We start from the raw sequence: 18712 nt of genomic DNA, 5'->3' as shown, positions 1-18712 counted from the left end.
TATTAAGTGATTTCATATCTGTGGGTAAGCAGCTCTCTCTAGTGGTTGGAGGAGAGCATTACAAGAGTACGACCCCTGGCACCCAATGTCGCATTTTTTTTATTAATTATTCGATTATAGGCCTGACTTAATTACACAGAAAAACAGGCGAATATTGATTGAGATAATCTATTTGCATTATTATAAGGGCAGACATATCAAGAACAAAAACATCATTTGCCAGAAGACCCAAAATAGCTGTGCTTCGTTGATTCAAAGGGAGAGTGAAAATCAGTGCATAGCTGCGCAAGCTGTGTTTTCCCCCTGAGATCTGGCGTTGTAGTACAACGGTTTGTGCGCTCTTTGAAGCTTTGGTTTTATACTGGAAAGGAAACTTTCAACTGCAAAAACTAGGCTTTCATTATTTTCCCACGGTGTATGTGTGCCGTGCAATGCAGCACACATGCAAAGTTTGAAAAGTATGTTATGCTAGCCTCTAGCCGCCGAACATTTTTGTCGCACATTCCTTTCTACAATTGTTAGTAGGTAGGGATTTGAGTCAATACCCAGGGGTGGTTGTATGAGATCGCCTGTGTACCACCCAAGGAACATCCACTTGACACAAAGTAGAGCAAAGTAGAGCATAGAGGTACTTGATCAACTTTCCAATGTAAATCCTGATTCGTGTTGGAAAGTAAATACCACTATAACACGTTGATGCAGGGTTTGGGTTAGAACAGAAATGCAAATTCGGTGCCAAGTGTTGAGCCTGAAAGGATGCTTTTTCATGACTTTGCAGGAATTCATTTGGACACATCACGGGGCAGATTTACAATAACTGGCGCATCCCTGCATATCAGCAGGGATGCAGCAGTTATTGTGCGCCACGACTCCGCCACCATGGATGTGCCGCATTCATAATGCGGCGCACCATGGGGCAAAAACGTCCGTAAGGCGGCGCATTGCTGGAGTTGCATCGCAAGCACGACGCAGCTCCAGCAATGCTCTGGGGGGGCCTATCTTTACAATGCTGCGTCAATCCTTATGCCTGCTTCAAGCAGGCGCAGGGTTTTGACGCAGCATGGGTTCAAAAGTGACTGAGTGAAATCTTGTAGATTTCACTCAGCCACTTTTGGACGGTGTGTGCCGGAACGCCCCCCCCCCCCCCCCTCTCCCCTCCTGCGCAGGAACGCCTACTTCTGGGGCAGGGCTTTACAACGTGACGCATTTTCTAGATGCATCACGTTGTAAATACCCCACAGTATGGCACATCTTTTGCGCCGCTGCTGCATCACAACAGTGACGCAACGGCGGCATAAAAGAGGCGCAAGGGGCTTGTAAATCTGCCCTCAAACATTGGTACATCCTTTGGCGGTACAAACGTGGACACAGTGTCAAGGCTCCTACATTGCTCAGCTGGTGCACCATGATGGATTTTATTGGACAGGGAGAGCTGGCATGGCCATAGCCTACACCTGTCTCCTTGAATGGACCTTGAACAATATTATGAACATACATTACTTTTACTGTAATAGCAAATCCCAAGAAAACAAGTAACCTGGGAGGAACTGTACTGTATATGTTACCGGAGGAGTTTAGCAGAGAGACTGTGACTTGGCCATCACCTGCTTTATTGATGGTTATTTATAGAAGTATACCTACTTTTATTCAGTAGCCAGTGTGTCATGGGCCCCAGTGCATGGAAGGAAACTAGCATCCTGGCTTTTCTTTGAATTATAAAACACAGCAAAAATCAGGGCTCAGTGACCCTCAGGTCTCTGGGCCCTGGTGCCACTGTACCTATTGCACCAATGGAAGCTATGCCACTGCTTAAATTATCAGGAGAAGTGCAGCACTGCAGGACAGTACCGAACAGTGTTTGCACCCAATGCAATATTACCATGCCCTTACTGTGAACATGGGATTTATGGTGTGTTTGGTAAAGACTCATCCTGAAGCATTCCATAAAAGGTTTCCAGTTAGGATGCCCAGCCCCCAAGCTCAGTACTGGGCCAGATGCCTCTAGTTGGGAAGGACCTTTTAATCTGCTCCACCAAAGATCCTAAATTATTAATGTTAAACCTTCCTCGACTACAGAAAGCGCTGGGATGTCATTAATGGTAGATTATGTGCTGTACAAACGTGTATGACATAACATGACTTAACATAGCATAACCTATCATAAAATAACATAACATAGAGCAGACACACCACACACACTTGTCCATTCAACCAGATATAGCCATTATTGAATAAAAAGCCCTACTTAATGCCCACTGTAAACATACATTTTAATGCATGAGAAATGGCCGCATTTTTAGATGTTCACAGAGGTTACCTGTTTACCCCCCAGCCTATGCATATTCTGAATATGTTATCCATGGTCACGTGTTTAGAAGAACACCCTTCACCCCAAAACCCTCTGTTTGAAAACCAAGGAGAGTGAAGGAGAAGGGATGCATCAAAGGAGGGCTGGGTGAGAATGAGGGGGAGAGCATGCTTGTGGTTGGGTACACGTGTTAGACTGGACTGTGGGTGGAATGAAAATGTTTAGCACTATTTACTGTTATCTTTTAATTACGAAGAAGCAGAAGAAAGCAAGCACGAGTGGCGCTGCGGTGCCAAGAAAAAGTAGAATGTGTGTGAGGGCAGGGAAAGACCCTCAAGCAGCGTGAAACAGGGCTACAGAAAGTGTTTGAGGCCTGGACACTAACGAGACACTAAGAAGAACTGCATACATGCCAACAGACTCGATTCAGGGGGAGCCTCACGAATCTGTCCAGCTTCATGTTGGAGGGCCTTCTTAAACTGGAGGATGCCTAGTAACGCTGGCGATGGAGAATTCATTTGTTTTTAATTGTATTCTCTTTGAGGGATGCTCCATACAGCCAGGCTTAGGCGAGAACAAAGCCGTCCTGAGTAAGTAAGTCCTCAACTGTAGAGATTTTCAGATGGGTGGTTTGGGGGTACCCGACCACAGGGAGGTCTCCCCCCCCCAGGCGGTTTGGGAGGGGCAGAAGGGGTTGTCGGCAGGCTTCAAGCCAGTCATGTTATCTTTGGGCTAAGCAGATTTGTAGCCCAAATGGAACCCAATTATAAAGGAATTGGGCTCCTGCTCCCAGCTACCATTTTAGGTTAAGTGACCTGGTGGCTGGGAGCATATAGGTAGGGCAGTTTTTGTTCCACTGTACCTTCCCTAATTTTTGTAGTTTTTTGGTAATTTTAGTTTTTTCTTTAGAGCATAGCATTTGAAATTTACAAGTTGGTGGCTTTTCTTGGGACAGGTGAGCAGGGGTTTTCGCTTTGTACTGTCGCTTGGAGCAGGTGCAGTGCGCGGGTTATTGGAAGTTTGCTGTGGTTGGTAGAGTTTTGTTGGTCATGGTTCAAGTTGGGTTATCGACAAGGAAAGGGGACGCAGGTTATTTGGAAGTTAGGGTAGACATGTTGGGTGATTTACAGTTGTAAAGAGGCAGGCAGGGGAGGTTGGGTGAAATGTAGAAGCAAAGGGGATTATAGTTTCATGCAATATTTTGTATTTGATTGTAATATGGTAATGTATGGGCGGGGCGGGTTTATGGAAATTTTAGGGGCAGGTTCAGGGGTTAGGCATTTTGTTATATTAGTGAGGTTATAGTTTTGTTAGGCAGTTGCCTAGGGTTTTTATTGTTATGTGCACCTGTTTCAATAAAGCGGCCTTTTACACACGAGTCATTGGTTTGTGGGCTGCTCCCCCACCTTCCCTTCTTCCCAAAGAACTTTGTGTCACTGGCGCAGAGCTTGCTTCTGATTAAGGGCAGACTGACAGACTACCTGTAAAGGTTGAGGATGCTTGGAGAGGCCACGTCTCATGTGCTTGCTGTGGCGCAGGACGGCCTGGAGAGACGAAGGTCTAGCGCAGGGCTAACAAAAGACACACCACTCTATTATGCTCTCGTGGCGGGAAGACCCCCGAGCCGTCTCCCGTCGGCTATTTACCACCTCGGGACGAGCTCCCCCCAGGAGTGTGTGCTTGATACAATGTATGGGAAAACCCGTATGGCTCTCTACACTTGCTGCAGTCAGTCTGGTGATCTTCAGCTGAATGTGCTGGTGGTGATTAGAGAGAATGAAAGAAGCGCATTGAAGTGCGGTGTCTGTGAACCCCACGACCTCTGATAGGAAGATGGGCAGGGCTTGATGCACGACAGCCTTTAAGGCTGACTGATGCACTTCCGCTGACCAAGACACTGATTGCAGCCTCTCGGTGCTCCAGAATAATTATAAGCAGATAATCACGAAGCAGACACGTGTTTTTGATTTGACCCTGTAGTTGGATGGCTATTTTTTCCAATGGCTACCTTTAATCAATCAATCAATCATAACACTTGTATAGCGCGCTACTCACCCGGAAGGGTCTCAAGGCGCTTGGGGGAAGGGGGGTCGCTACTGCTCGAACAGCCTGGTCTTTAGTTGTCTCCTGAAGGCGAGGTGGTCCTGGGTCAGCCGAAGGTGGATGGGGAGGGAGTTCCATGTCTTGGCCGCCAGGTAGGAGAAGGATCTGCCTCTGGCGGTGGCTCTTCGGATGCGTGGTACTGCGGCGAGTGCGAGGCTAGCGGATCGTAGCTGGCGGGTGGGCGTGTGGAAGGGCAGGCGGTCGTTGAGGTACTTGGGGCCCAGGTTGTGGAGAGACTTGTGTGCGTGGGTGAGGAGCCTGAACGTGATCCTCTTGTTGACGGGGAGCCAGTGCAGGTTCCTCAGGTGGCCGGAGATGTGGCTGCATCGAGGGATGTCCAGGATGAGTCGGGGGGAGGCGTTCTGGATGCGTTGTAGTCTTTTCTGTAGCTTGGCTGTGGTTCCGGCGTAGAGGGTGTTTCCGTAGTCCAGCCGGCTGGTGACGAGGGCCTGGGTGACCGTCTTCCTTGTTTCGATCGGGATCCATCTGAAGATCTTGCGGAGCATGCGGAGGGTGTGAAAGCATGAGGAGGAGACGGCGTTGACTTGTCTGGTCATCGAGAGGGAGGAGTCCAGGATGAAGCCCAGGTTGTGTGCATGGTCTGTCGGCTTGGGGGCGGTGCCCAGGGCTGGGGGCCACCAGGAGTCGTTCCAGGTGGAGGGTGATGGTCCAAGGATGAGGACTTCCGTCTTGTCTGAGTTCAGTTTCAAGCGGCTGTTCTTCATCCTCTCGGCGACGTCTTTCATCCCTTCGTGGAGGCTGGTTCTGGCGGTGTCGGGGTCTCTGGTGAGGGAGAGGATCAGCTGGATGTCGTCGGTGTAGGAGATGATGTTGAGGTTGTGTTGGCGTGCGATGGTTGCCAGAGGTCTCATGTAGACGTTGAAGAGGGTGGGGCTGAGTGATGATCCTTGCGGGACGCCGCCGATGACTTCGGTGGCCTCGGAGCGAAACGGGGGGAGGCGGACTCTCTGTGTTCTTCCAGCGAGGAACGAGATGATCCACTTCAAGGCCTTCTCTTGGACGCCGGTGTTGCTGAGTCGTTGGATTAGGGTGCGGTGGCAGACAGTGTCGAACGCGGCAGAGAGGTCCAGGAGGATGAGTGCCGCTGTTTCCCCGTTGTCGAGAAGGGCTCGGATGTCATCGGTGGCTGTGATGAGGGCGGTCTCGGTGCTGTGGTTGGCTCTGAAACCGGACTGCGAGGGGTCAAGGGATCCATTTGTCTCGAGGAAGGCGGCAAGCTGTCTGTTGGCGATCTTCTCGATGACTTTGGCAGGAAAAGGGAGGAGCGAGATGGGGCGGAAGTTTTTGAGGTCGGTGGGGTCCGCTGTTGGTTTCTTCAGTAGGGCGCTGAGCTCGGCATGCTTCCAGCTCTCCGGGAAGGTGGCGGTGTCGAAGGAGGTGTTGATGGCGTCTCGGAGTTGGGTGCGATGGTGGAGTCGGCCTTGTTGAAGACGTGGTGTGGGCAGGGGTCAGTCGGAGATCCGGAGTGGATGGTGTTCATCGTGCGGGCTGTGTCCTCGGTGGTCACTGCGGTCCAGGTGCGGAGGGTCGTGGTGGGGTGCGTTGGTTCGACGGTTGGGTGCGAGGATGGTGTGTTTAGCTGTTGTGGATGTCGGCAATCTTGCTGTGGAAGAACGAGGCGAGGGAGTCGCAGAGATCTTGTGAGGGAGTGATGTCGTTGTTGCCGGTGCTGGGGTTGGAGAACTCCTTGACGATGGTGAAGAGTTCCTTGCTGTCGTGGGCGTTGTTGTCCAGTCGATCCTTTAGTGATTTCTTCTTGGTGGTGCAGATGAGCTGGTGGTGCTTGCGGGTCGCATGTTTGAGGGCGGTCATGTTGTCAGTGGTCCGGTCGAGGAGCCAGGCTTTCTCGAGGGTGCGGCAGGTCTTCTTGGAGTCCTTGAGTTCGTCGGTGAACCAGGGGGCCTTCTTGCTTCTGGGTTTTCTGGGAGGGTTCTTCAGTGGTGCGAGGTCGTCGGCGCAGGCTGTCAGCCACTGCGTGAAGTTGCGGGCTGCTTCGTTGGGGTCCGGAGTGCTGGCAGGAGGGTTCTGGCTGAGGGAGGTCGTGAGCTGGTCGGTGGTGATCTTGCTCCAGCTTCTGTGAGGAACCTGTTGCGGGTGGTGGTGGGTAGTGGTTTTTCTGAAGCTGAAGTGGACGCAGCTGTGGTCGGGTCAGTGAAGTCCGGTGGAGTGGCTGAAGGCGATGTGCTTGCTCGATGAGAAGACGGGGTCAAGAGTGTGGCCGGCGTAGTGGGTGGGGGTGTTGACCAGTTGCTTGAGTCCGAGGTTGGCGAGGTTGTCCAGCAGGGTGACGGTGTTGCGGTCCTGTTGTTCTCCAGGTAGAAGTTGAGGTCCCCTAGGAGGATGTAGTCGGTGGAGGGGAGGGCGTGCGGGCTGATGAAGTCCGTGATGTCTTCGCTGAATTGTGTGCGTGGTCCTGGGGGTCTGTAGATGAGGGTGCCTCTGAGGGTCGTCTTTGGGTCGGCGTGAATCTGGAAGTGGAGGTGTTCGGCGGCGGTGAATGTGTTGTCGGCGTCGGTCGTGATGCCGATGGTGTTCTTGTGGACGATGGCGATGCCTCCTCCGGTTTGGTTGACGCGGTCCCTCCTAATGATCTCGTATCCATCCGGGATGGCGATGGCGATGTCGGGGGCTGAGGAGGCGTTCATCCATGTTTCCGTGAGGAACGCGACGTCTGGTGATGTTGTGTCGAGCAGGTTCCAGAGTTCGACGGCGTGTCTGTGGACGGACGGGTGTTGAGCAGGATACACTTGAGGTCGCTGCTGGGGTTTGGCTTTGCGGGCGCGGAGCATGTTCGGAGGCAGGTGAACTTGCAGGTTGTGCAGGTGAAGGGTCCGTGGAAGCGTTTCGGGGCGACTTGGCAGGGCGGCGGCGTCGTAGGTCTGTCTGGTCGTCTTGCTTCGTCGGTGGGGGCTGGGGTCCTGGTGCTGGGCGCGGTTCAGGCGCAGACGGGCTTACCTTTGGCGCGCCCGCTGCGCATGACCGCTGCGCATCCCCGCGGTCGCCATTTATGGCGAAGTGGGAGGGAGGAAGGAGCAGCTGGGAGGCGGGAGCGGGGAGGGCACAGAAGGAAAAGGGGCCGTGGCCGCTAGCACGGCGGCGGGAAGCGGGGAGCGGGGTGGGCAATGACAATACAAACACAGCACTGGGAGAACAAAAATGCCAATGCAAATAACTAAGATGGAGAAGAAAGATTAAACAGCACAAATGGGGAATCGGGAAGAGTACACAGCACAAATGGCAAACAAACTGATATTAAGCGGCACAAATGGGGAAAAAGAAGACAGCACGCACAGTTACGGAGAGGGTCGGGATCAGCGGGGCAGAGGGTCGGGGTCAGTGAGGCAGGCTCTGCGAGAAGTAGTGAGGCGAGGAGCACACGCAGCAGCTGGTGGCCGTGCGGCGCGGGGGTGTCCTGAGGCAGGTCACCTTTAGGGCCTCATTTATGAGGGTCTGCATCACTTTTACACCGCCGGTGCGTCACATTTTGTGACGCACCAGCAGCGTAAAAAATGTGCCTTGTTGCACCATGTTTACTAAGTGACACATCTAGGTAGATGCGTCACTTTGTAAACCCCTGCGCTACATTATACCTACGGCAGGTATAATGTATGCAGGGGGGCGTTACTTCTGACGCAAGACAGGGTCTTAGAAGTGACGCAGTGAAATCTATAAGATTTCACTGCGCCACTTCTAGGATACAAATGCATCAAATTCTTACGCCTGCCTCACAGCAGGCATAAGGCTGACGCAGGCCCTTTCACATGGGCCTCAAGCCCCATGTGAAAGGAAACATTGCTGGAGTTGCGTCACTTTTGTGCAACACTCCAGCAATGCGTCACTTTTGCACCATACAGATACGTCAGAAATACTGACGTATCTGTAACTCCTTGCGCCATGATGCGTCATACTGTAAATATGACGCATCATTGGTCTCGCAAGGAGGGTGCAGTGAAAAGTGCCACATCGATGTTTTCACGCAGGGATGCGTCACTTTTCATAAATGAGGCCCTTAGTGTTTCCTATTTTTTATGACCACTCAATTATTTTTCCTCCTTTATATGCCTCCCTCAAATTTTCCTTTTCTGTTTACCTTACAATCTCTCTTATTCTCCTCTTCGCTCTCCTCCCTCTTCTAACACCCTTGTTCATGCTTCACTCTCTTCTGTTTCTCAGCTTTCTCTCTGTTGCTTTTCTCAATTCTTATTTCCTCACTCTTGTTCTCGACTGCCTAACTCCCTTTCTTGGCAGATTTCTTGCTCTTTCACTGGTTGTGATTACTCATGTCATGTCTCGTACTCATAGATTCTCTTTCTTACCCGCAGGACTCCAGCTCGCAGTTGTCAAAAACAGGAACGATGTCTCGTAAAGCAAGCGTGAAGTCCTCATCTGCGTCTTCCGGATCTCTGGGGTGAGAGCTCATGGGTGTCTCATGTGAGCTGGCGATGAGGCCCAGAAGCATGAAGAGCCCATAGTGAGAGTGGTGACCAGAGGGCTGTGGGGCAGAGTGTTAGAGGATCATGTCCTGTCTGTGCATGTGGGTGGGACCTGTCCTCCTGGTTACTGAGATCACCTGGTCCCGTAGGTTCCTAGGGTCACTTCCCTGTGTAGGAAAGCCAGCCTTCCCAGGCCAGGAGAGAAGGGGTCTGCCTAGCTTGGTGCGATCATCTGTATTTCCAGGTAAGTGGGCACTTGTTTCATGGCCAACAGAGAGCACACGCCTGTCCCCGCTGATAAGCACACATTTCAACCCAGGGAGGGGAGAGCCCGTCTGGAGCAACCAGAGCATCTGTCTCACCACATAAATGAGAGCGCCTGTTGTGCTCCAGCCTACACTGACCAGAGCATCTGTTGCACTACATAAATGATAAATGAAAGTGCCTGTCGAGCCCTCATCTATATTGACCAGAGCATCTGTCTTACCACATAAGTGAAAGCACCACACAGACCAGAGGGTCTGTCTCACCACATAAATGAAAATGCCTGTTGAGCCCTAGTCTGTATTGCCCATAACATCTGTCTTACCTCATAAGTTAAAGCACCTGTTGAGCCCTAGTCTACCCAGACCAGAGGGTCTGTCTCACCACATAAATCAAAGTGCCCGTTGAGCAACCATATGTAGTGACCAGAGAATCTGTCTCAACACATTAATGAAAGTGCCTATTGAGCCCCTGTCTACACTGACCAGACCATCTGTTTTGCCACATAAATGAAAGCTCCTGTTGAGCCCCAGTCTACATTGACCAGAGCATCTGTCTCACCACATAAATGAAATTGCCTGTTGAACTACAGTCTATACTGACCAGAACGTCTGTCTCACCACATAAATGAGAGCCCCTGTTAAGCCCCATTCTACGCTGACCAGAATATCTGTTTCACCACATAAGTGAAACCACTTGTTGAGCCCCAGCCTACACTGACCAGAACATCTGTCTTGCCACATGCATGAAAATGCGTGTTGAGCCACAGTCTGTATTGACCAGAGAACATCTGTCTTACCACAAAAGTGAAAGCACCTGTTGAGCCCCAGTCTACACAGACCAGAGGGTCTGTCTCACCACATAAATCAAAGTCTTCCCAGCTGAGCCACCATCTGTAGTTACCAGAGAATTTGTCTCAACACATTAGTGAAAGTGCCTGTTGATATTCAGTCTACACTGACTGAGCATCTGTCTAGCCACATAAATGAAAGCGCCTGTTGAGCCCAGACTCTACACTGACCAGAGCATCTGTCTCGCCACATAAATGAAAGCCCTTGCTGGGCCCCAGTCAATACCAACCAGAGCATCTGTATCGCCATATAAATGAAAGCTCTTGTTGAGCCCCGGTCTACACTGACCAGAACATCTGTCTTGCCAAATAAAAGAAAGCGTCTGTTGAGCCCAGATTCTACACTGACCTGAGTATCTATCTCGCCACATAAATGAAAGCTCCTGTTTAGCCCCAGTCCATACTGACTGGAGTATCTGTCTCACCAATGAAGCAGCCATTGAGCCCTATTCTTTTCTGAACAGATCATCTGTCTCCCTACATAAGTGAAAGCAACTGTTGCGCTCCAGCCTACACAGGCCAGAGCATCTGTCTCACCACATAAATGAAAGTGCCTGTTGAGCCCCGATCTATACTATACTGACCGGAGCATCTGTCTCCCCACATACATGAAAGCGCCTGTTGAGCTCCAGAACGGTTCACTGACAAAACATCGACATCCAAAACATCCCTATACAACAATATCGACATCCTATATTTATAATGGTGAGTAAAAAAATAGCGAGAAAAAAATATTGATGACATATAGATGTACAAAATATCGCTATATATATATATATATATATATATATATATATATATATATATATATATATATATATATATATCCAACCAAGAAATGCGCCAAAACTCGGTTCCTGGACAAAGATGCTTTATTTCAATTAGCGCAGGTAGTCACGTGTCAGAGGCACCTGACGCGTTTCGGCAAATAGCCTTTCTCAAAGGTGTGTCCTCTAATGTGCAATGTCCCAGTGTAGTGCTTGATTACACGCACCGTCGTTGGCCACACTCAAACTCCCAAGATGCAGTTCGTGAGACAGCGTCTTTATCGTGCAATCTTCGTGATGTTTGTTTTTGACTGTCTCAAAGTTTCGATGTAACCAGGTGAGTATGGCACTGCGGGGGTAAAAGAACTGGAGCACATCCAATGCACGCTCTTGCCACACAAATTTAAAATCAGCGCGGAGTCAAGGACCTGCTTGACAAGGCAGTGAGCCTCGCTCTGCTCCCTTTCTCATCCCGAAACACATGAATCGCTGGCATTCCTTAGGCTTGTGTTGGGGAGAGCGGGTCATGTCCCCCAATTTAAGTCTTCCAAGATGTGCTGCCGACAGGGACCCCCGACCCTGCAGGGCGGTCATGGCAAAATACGGGAGACAGCAGTTCCCGCAATCTTACATCCAACCAAGAAATGCGCCAAAACCCGGTTCCTGGACAAAGATGCTTTATTTCAATTAGCGCAGGTAGTCACGTGTCAGAGGCACCTGACGCGTTTCGGCAATTAGCCTATAGCTATTTGCTGAAATAGCCTATAGCTATAGGCAGCAACCCCAGCAGGACAAGCAGGTCGGCAATCCTCCTCCCGGACTCCCCCAAAGACAACAGGCAAGGTCCGGTGTGCTCCCCCCAGGGTTAGTTAAGTTGTACCTACCTGTCTGGCAAATCGAGAGTGCCTGTTTGTCGAGCTCTATCCAGGCAGTAAAAGAGCACTTGTTTGACCAGGTGATTGAGAAGCTTTGTTCAGATAGCACTTGTCTGGCTAGGTGAGTGAGAGGACAGCTCCCGGCAGGTAGTAAGAGAGCACTTTTCTGGCCAGGTGAGTGAGAGGATAGCTTCATGCAGGTAGTCAGAGAGCACCTGTCAGGCCAGATGAGTGAGAAGACAGTTCTAAGCAGGTAGTAATAGAGCACCTGTCTGGCCAGGTGAGTGAGAAGCTTTGTTCAGAGAGCACCTGGCAGGTCAGTTGAGTTAGAAGACATCTCTTTGCAGCTAGTAAGAGAGCACCTGTCTGGCCAGGTGAGTGACAGGACAGCTCTATACAGATAGTAAGACAGCACCTGTCTGGCCAGGCGAGTGAGAAGATAGCTACATGCAGGTAGTCCATTTGGCCAGGTGAGTGAGAGGACAGCTCTGCGCAGGTAGTAAGAGAGCAGCTGTCTCACTAGGTGAGTGAGAGGACAGCTCCATGCAGATAGTATGAGAGCACCTCTCTGGCCAGGCGAGTGAGAAGACAGCTCCATGAAGGTAGTCTGGCCATTTGAGTGAGAGAACAGCTCTGTTCAGGTTGTAAGAGAGCTCCTGCCTGGCCAGGTGAGTGTGAGGACAGCTCCGTGCAGGTAGCAAGAAAGCACAAGAAAGCACCTGTCTGGTCAGGTGAGTGAGAGGACAGCTCAGTGCAGGTAGTAAAAGAGCATCTGTCTCACTAGGTGTGTGAGAGGACAGCTCCATGCAGATAGTATGAGAGCACGTCTGGCCATGTGAGTAAGACGACAGCTCCATGCAGATAGTCTGTCTGGCCAGGTGAGTGAGAGGACAGCTCAGTGCAGGTAGTAAAAGAGCACCTGCCTCACTAGGTGAGTGAGAGAACAGCTCCATGCAGATAGTATGAGAGCACGTCTGGCCATGTGAGTAAGACGACAGCTCCATGCAGATAGTCTGTCTGGCCAGGTGAGTGAGAGGACAGCTCCGTACAGCTAGTAAAAGAGCACCTGTATCACTAGGTGAGTAAGAGGGCAGCTCCATGCAGATAGTATGAGAACACATGTCTGGCCATGTAAGTAAGAGGACAGCTCTTTGCAGGTAGTAAGAGAGCACCTCTCAGGCCAGGTAAGTGAGAGGACAGCTCCATGCAGGTAGTCTGTCTGGCTAGGCAAGTGAGAGGACGGCTCCATACAGATAGTATGAGAACACATGTCTGGCCATGTGAGTAAGAGGACAGCTCTATGCAGGTAGTAAGAGAGCACCTGTCTTGCCAGGTGAATGAGAAGATTTTTTCTGATAGCACCTGTCTGGCCAGGTGAGTAAGAGAGCACCTGTCTGGCCAGGTGAATGAGAGGACAGTTTCGTGCAGGTAGTAACAGACTACCTGTCTGGCCATGTGAGTGAGAGGACAGCTCCATGCAGGTATGCTGTCTGGCAGGTGAGTAAGAGGACAGCTCCATGCAGGTACTCTGCCTGGCCAGGTGAGTGAGAGGACAGCTCCGTGCAGGTATTAAAAGAGCACCTGTCTCACTAGGTGAGTGAGAGGACAGCTCCATGCAGATAGTATTAGAGCACATCTGGCCAGGTGAGTGAGAGGACAGCTCCATGCAGGTAGTCTGTCTGGCCAAGTGAGTGAGAGGACAGCACTGTTCAGATAGTAAAAGAGCACCTGTCTCACTAGGTGAGTGATAGGGCAGCTCCATGCAGATAGTATTAGAGCACATCTGGCCAGGTGAGTGAGAGGACAGCTCCATGCAGGTAGTCTGTCTGGCCAAGTGAGTGAGAGGACAGCACTGTTCAGGTAGTAAAAGAGCACCTGTCTCACTAGGTGAGTGATAGGGCAGCTCCATTATTATAGTATGAGAGCCCGTGTCTGCCAATGTGAGTAAGAGGACAGCTGTATGCAGGTAGTAAGAGAGCACCTGTACTGCCAGGTGAGTGAGAGGACAGCTCCATGCAGGTAATCTGTCTGGTCAGGCGAGTGAGAGGACAGCTCCGTACAGGTGTCTGTCTGGCCAGGTGAGTGAGAGGACAGCTCCATGCAGGTAGTCAGTCTGGCCAGGTGAGTAAGAGGACAGCTGTATGCAGGTAGTAAGAGAGCACCTGTGCTGCCAGGTGAATGAGAAGCTTTTTTCAGATAGCACCCATCTGGCCAGGTGAGTGAGAGGACAGCTCTGTACAGGTAGTAAAAGAGCACCTGTCTGGCCAGGTGAGTGGAGGACAGCTCCATGAATATAGTAAGTGGGTACGTGGCTGGCCAGGTGAGTGAGAGGACAGCTCTGTGCAGATAGTAAGAGAGCACCTGTCTGGCCAGGTGAGTGAGAGGACAGCTCCATGCAGGTAATCTGTCTGGCCAGGTGAGTGAGAGGACAGCTCCACGCAGGTAGTCAGTCTGGCCAGGTGAGTGAGAGGACAGCTCCATGCAGGTAGTCTGAATGGAAAGGCGAGTGAGAGGACAGCTCTGTGCATGCATGTAGTAAGAGAGCACCTGTCTGGCAAGTTGAGTGAGAGGACAGCTCCATGCAGGTAGTAAAAGAGCACTTGTCTATCCAGGTGAGTGAGAGGATAGCTCCATGCTGGTAGTCTGTATGGCCAGGTGAGTGAGAGGACAGCTCCATGCAAGTAGTAAGAGAGCACCTGTCTGGGGAAGTAAGTGAGAGGACAGTTCCAAGCCAGTTGTAGGAGAGCACCTGTCTGGGGACGTGAGTGAGAGGACAGCTCTATTCAGGTAGTAAGAGAACACCTGTCTGGCCAGGTGAGGGTGAATCTTTGTTGTTCAGAGAGGCCCTGTCTGCTTTGGACCGCAAGGGCAATAGTCTCCACAGGGTAGCAGATACACCAGCCCCCTTAGAAGAAAGGACATGTGTCTGTCTGGAACAGAGAGAGGTCTGCTTCCAAGTTACATTGGAGCAAGCCAAGATCCAAGGGGTGGATGAGCAGTACAACCTGAGCAGACCTGCTATTAATTTGTCTGTGTGTTTCCTCTCAACACAGGAGGAGCTCTCGGCCCCCAGATCCAGTCCAACCTCCAGTGGTTCCAGAAGGCAGGTTCTCCACAGACTCCTCTGCAATGTCGTCCAAGTAAGGTCAATGTAGTGGTGCCAGTGGCATAACACAGAGAGATGTATTTCAATAAAGTTACAGAGCACAGAAGTAACTCAAAAGCAGTATTTTCACTATATAGATGCCTTATCTGAATATATTATATGAAGTATTCTATTAGTATGACCAGTTTGGCAAGTACAGCCAAAATAAAGAAAAGAGATGTATGTGACACACTTTATTGTTGCTGTGTTGTGCCTCTGTTGGTGATACAGATAAACGTATTAATTGCCCATTCCTGTTATTCTGATGAGACACAGGGGCATATATTTTAGCAACAATTTGGTGGTGCTATGCACTTCTCCATAATTACAAATCTTCGTTAAGCCGCTTTTTATGGTGTAGCTCTAACTTGTAAATTCGGTCCCTTTAGACGCATCACTTAGCGTGAAAGGGGCATTCAATGGGTGTTGCTGTGGGCGCTCCACTGCAACACCTGTTGCTTTTGATGCTGCCCCCGATTTACAAGTATCTGTAAATCTGAGGCAGCGCCAAAAACTAATGACAAGCAAGAGCAGGCGTTAGAATGGTGAAACAAGGAGAAATACTTTTAGTTCTCTCCTGTTTTGTTTATTCCAAGTGTGCTGCATTCTGTAGCACATATAGAAAGAGCAAAACACCATTAATGATGATGTGCAGTAAGGTGTCCCTTCCTACACATAAACAATCATGAAATAATGACAATTTGCTACTTCTATGTGTGCTGCATTCTGCAGCACACTTTGGGATCGATTCTGATGTCGTTTAGAAGGGCTCCGAATTGAATTCAGGTTTGCCGAATCCGATCCAGAGCCCTGGTTTCCGACCGACTCGTTCCCAGTTCTGAACAAACAAGTACGATGCCGTGAGTTGACCAAATTGGTTCCGGAACGCATTCGGACAGGACGAGCCTTCCGATTCCGATTCGTACAGCTCTATGGACTTGATTTCCAAACGAGTGAGTACGATGAACGATTCGGGCAGCCTTTCCGATTCGGTTTGACCGGAACGAATCGGATGCCAGAATCGGTTCTTGGAGGCCTGTAGCAGGCCCCCATACACCCGGGGCCTTCTGAATCGGATCCATGGGCGTACCCATGGGTCTTCTCTTCCACCCATGCACAGTGTGGCAGGCACTATGGGGTGCCCGCAACAGGAGGCATGCTTTTCCCCAACAACCCCTTTTTTCAATGGGAGCCTGTGTTCGCGTTCGGAACACAGGCGTCCATTGAAGTCAATGGGAGCCCGACTGAATCGTATCTGGAAGCATCCGTATGCATCATACTCGCTCGGTCAGACTCCCCCGATCCGAGATGTCCGGAAAACTCTGGAACCGATTTGGTCGCAATGCTTTCTGAACAAGATCAGAATCTAGCCCAAAGAAGTAACACATCACCATTAGTGACTGTTTATGTGCAGGAAGGGACACCTTCCTGCACATAAACAATCATTTCCTGCAACGCCAGTCCGCGTGTGCAAGGGTGACTATGTTAGTGCTAGGCAGCTAATTTTAGCACCAGCACTAGGGAAAAGACAGGCGTACATATTGTTGTAAATACGGCACATCCCTGCATTTTGTAAATAATCAGGTTTCAGTGGCCCGTCATACCACTGGGCCCGTTGCACTGCGCCTGCTGCACCAATGGGTGCACCAGCGCCTGGATACTCTCAAGGGTGACAAGTAGCACTCTAAAAATCTACTGATTGATTGATTGATTGAATGGAGAGCTACGTCCTCGAAGACCACATGAAGTAGTACTACAGGAGTACATCATATATTCATGAATGCCTTTGTGAGTCAGCCCCTATATGTGTGCTTTCAGCTTTGTCAGCCAGTCTCTTTTCCAGGCTCTGCTTAGTCAGGCTATATTTAATAAGTACCTTTGTTTTGATGTTCTGTGATTTTAAAGTGATATGTAACAGTCTAGCTTCTTGTAATATCTCAGATGTGCCTCTCTACACAATTAAAGTGTCTGTAAAGTCTCTCCTATATGGCAGTCAGAGCCTTCTCCTTTCATTCATTATCCATGCATGCTGTATAATGCTGCTGCTGAGGGACTATGGGATTAGAAAAGTGTGTTCCAGGAATTAAATGGAGTGTTCTTGTCACTCTTGATGATGTAGCACTAGAATTTAAAGATGTGTATCTAGACTTAAAGTAGCAGGGATTACACATTTTAGTCAAGCTCTGTAACCATACCTTGGGTGGAGCTGGGTGAGGTGTGGAGCAGTGGCCAAGGCGGCTGACTCTGGAGCATGGGGGGCTCACGGTTCGAGCGCAAGTGGCAGGTAAGCCGAGCACCATGTAACCCTGGGCAATAGCTCGCTTAATCTTCCCGACGGCGCCCAGCGCCTTGACACCCTCGGGCAATTGATCGCGCTTTACAAATACTGGTATTATTATGTTTGCAGAATTGGATGTGCGGGATTCTACAATAGATTTACTCCATTCTGCATATACATGTTCTGGTTCTATTTAGTGTCAGAGTGGCAGGTGGGTATAACCCTAAATCCCACTCTTACAGAGCTCTAACTTTGACTTTACTTTGGCACGTAGTGTACTAGTTAGGTTTTGATGGCGTATAACGCACAAAGGTTTTTTTCTTGAAATATTTCTTTGCCCACTTAAAGTTTCCGAAGGCACATATTTCAACCCCAGTTAAAGATGGTCTGTGATGCACGTGGCCTATGCACTATTAAAACAGAATGCTATTTCTTTTTACTCTTGATTTCTGGGAGACCATAATTGTGATGTTTTTAATCGTCCTTGACAACTCCAGCAATCTCCCTGACGCCAATAGTTGGAGCTCCGGCAGGGGGCCTGCATTCCTCCCCCCTTTTCATATCCTTGGGACCCGTTCTCTGCAGTGGTCGGGCCCGCATGAGTCTGTGATGCTGCCTGCCGACCGGGACTGCTCCCATCCAGTATCCGCCATAATTTGTTTGAGCAGAGAGATAGTGCCCACACCGCCAGCGCTCGCTCCACATTGTGCACCATAACACTTACATACCAAGTAAACTCACGAGACATATTTGTGGGAAAGCAGTGGTGCAGGTTTATTTCGCACAACAAGTAGCAGATAAGGTGGGTCATCTTACAGGCGATCCAATGCGGCAGCCCCTCGCTGACCTGCATGCCTAACGAGCCATCTTGCACGGCGAGTCGATGCTCTGACGGTGCAGTACATTATCACTTTATTTCGATCTACTCCCGCCCCCCCTGTCAGGGCGGAGCGATGAGGCACACCCCCGGTCGGTTCAGGCCCCCCGACCGCCCGAAGGACTAACGGGGCGCCAACGCTGTTTCCTGGAACCCCCTCGGCTCCAGGTTCTTGGCTTAGGCACCCCTACTGTGCCAGGCAGAGGTATTGACTGTATCCTTCTGCCGCAGAGGTACCCCTACTGTCCATCTGCTTCCAGATCGCCCTGTGACTCCGCCTGCAACATAAAACAAGACCATTAACAGTTCGCAACTTCGCCTGCCGCTCTGCCGCTGGGTCAGGGATAGGGTGGGAACAGCGCAGAGCAGCCCAGGGAACGAGCGCGGCAGGAGAGACCGAGCAGCGTTGCTGTGCTCCCTATAAACCCCTTGGGAATGCCCACCCCGCCAGAGGGCGCCCTCCCATTGGTCGCGCCCTCCCATTGGTCATTAGCGAGGAGGGCGGCTCAAAGACTGGCGCGCTGCAGTTCCTCTCGCGCGGCATGTGGTACTAAGACGCTGTCTCGCTCAGCTCCCCTTTGCGTCGCGCGGCCAGCGGCATAGTGCCCACACCGCCAGCGCTCGCTCCACATTGTGCACCATAACACTTACATACCAAGTAAACTCACGAGACATATTTGTGGGAAAGCAGTGGTGCAGGTTTATTTCGCACAACAAGTAGCAGATAAGGTGGGTCATCTTACAGGCGATCCAATGCGGCAGCCCCTCGCTGACCCGCATGCCTAACGAGC

At 50.5% G+C, this 18712-nt stretch overlaps 1 protein-coding gene across 1 annotated transcript in view; it reads left to right on the top strand.

Moving 5' to 3' along the window:
- ABI3 (ABI family member 3) overlaps positions 1 to 18712 on the top strand; it is a 299602-nt gene that overhangs the window by 90843 nt on the left and 190047 nt on the right. The window contains exons 4-5 of the mRNA XM_078645286.1: positions 8755 to 8840; positions 14675 to 14761. Coding sequence (XP_078501412.1) covers positions 8755 to 8840; positions 14675 to 14761 — 173 coding nt within the window. The remainder of the gene's footprint in view (positions 1 to 8754; positions 8841 to 14674; positions 14762 to 18712) is intronic.

The sequence above is a fragment of the Lissotriton helveticus genome, chromosome 5_1, assembly GCF_964261635.1.
Source record: "Lissotriton helveticus chromosome 5_1, aLisHel1.1, whole genome shotgun sequence".
NCBI classification, from domain to species: domain Eukaryota; kingdom Metazoa; phylum Chordata; class Amphibia; order Caudata; family Salamandridae; genus Lissotriton; species Lissotriton helveticus.
This window is presented reverse-complemented; position numbering and strand designations above follow the sequence as displayed.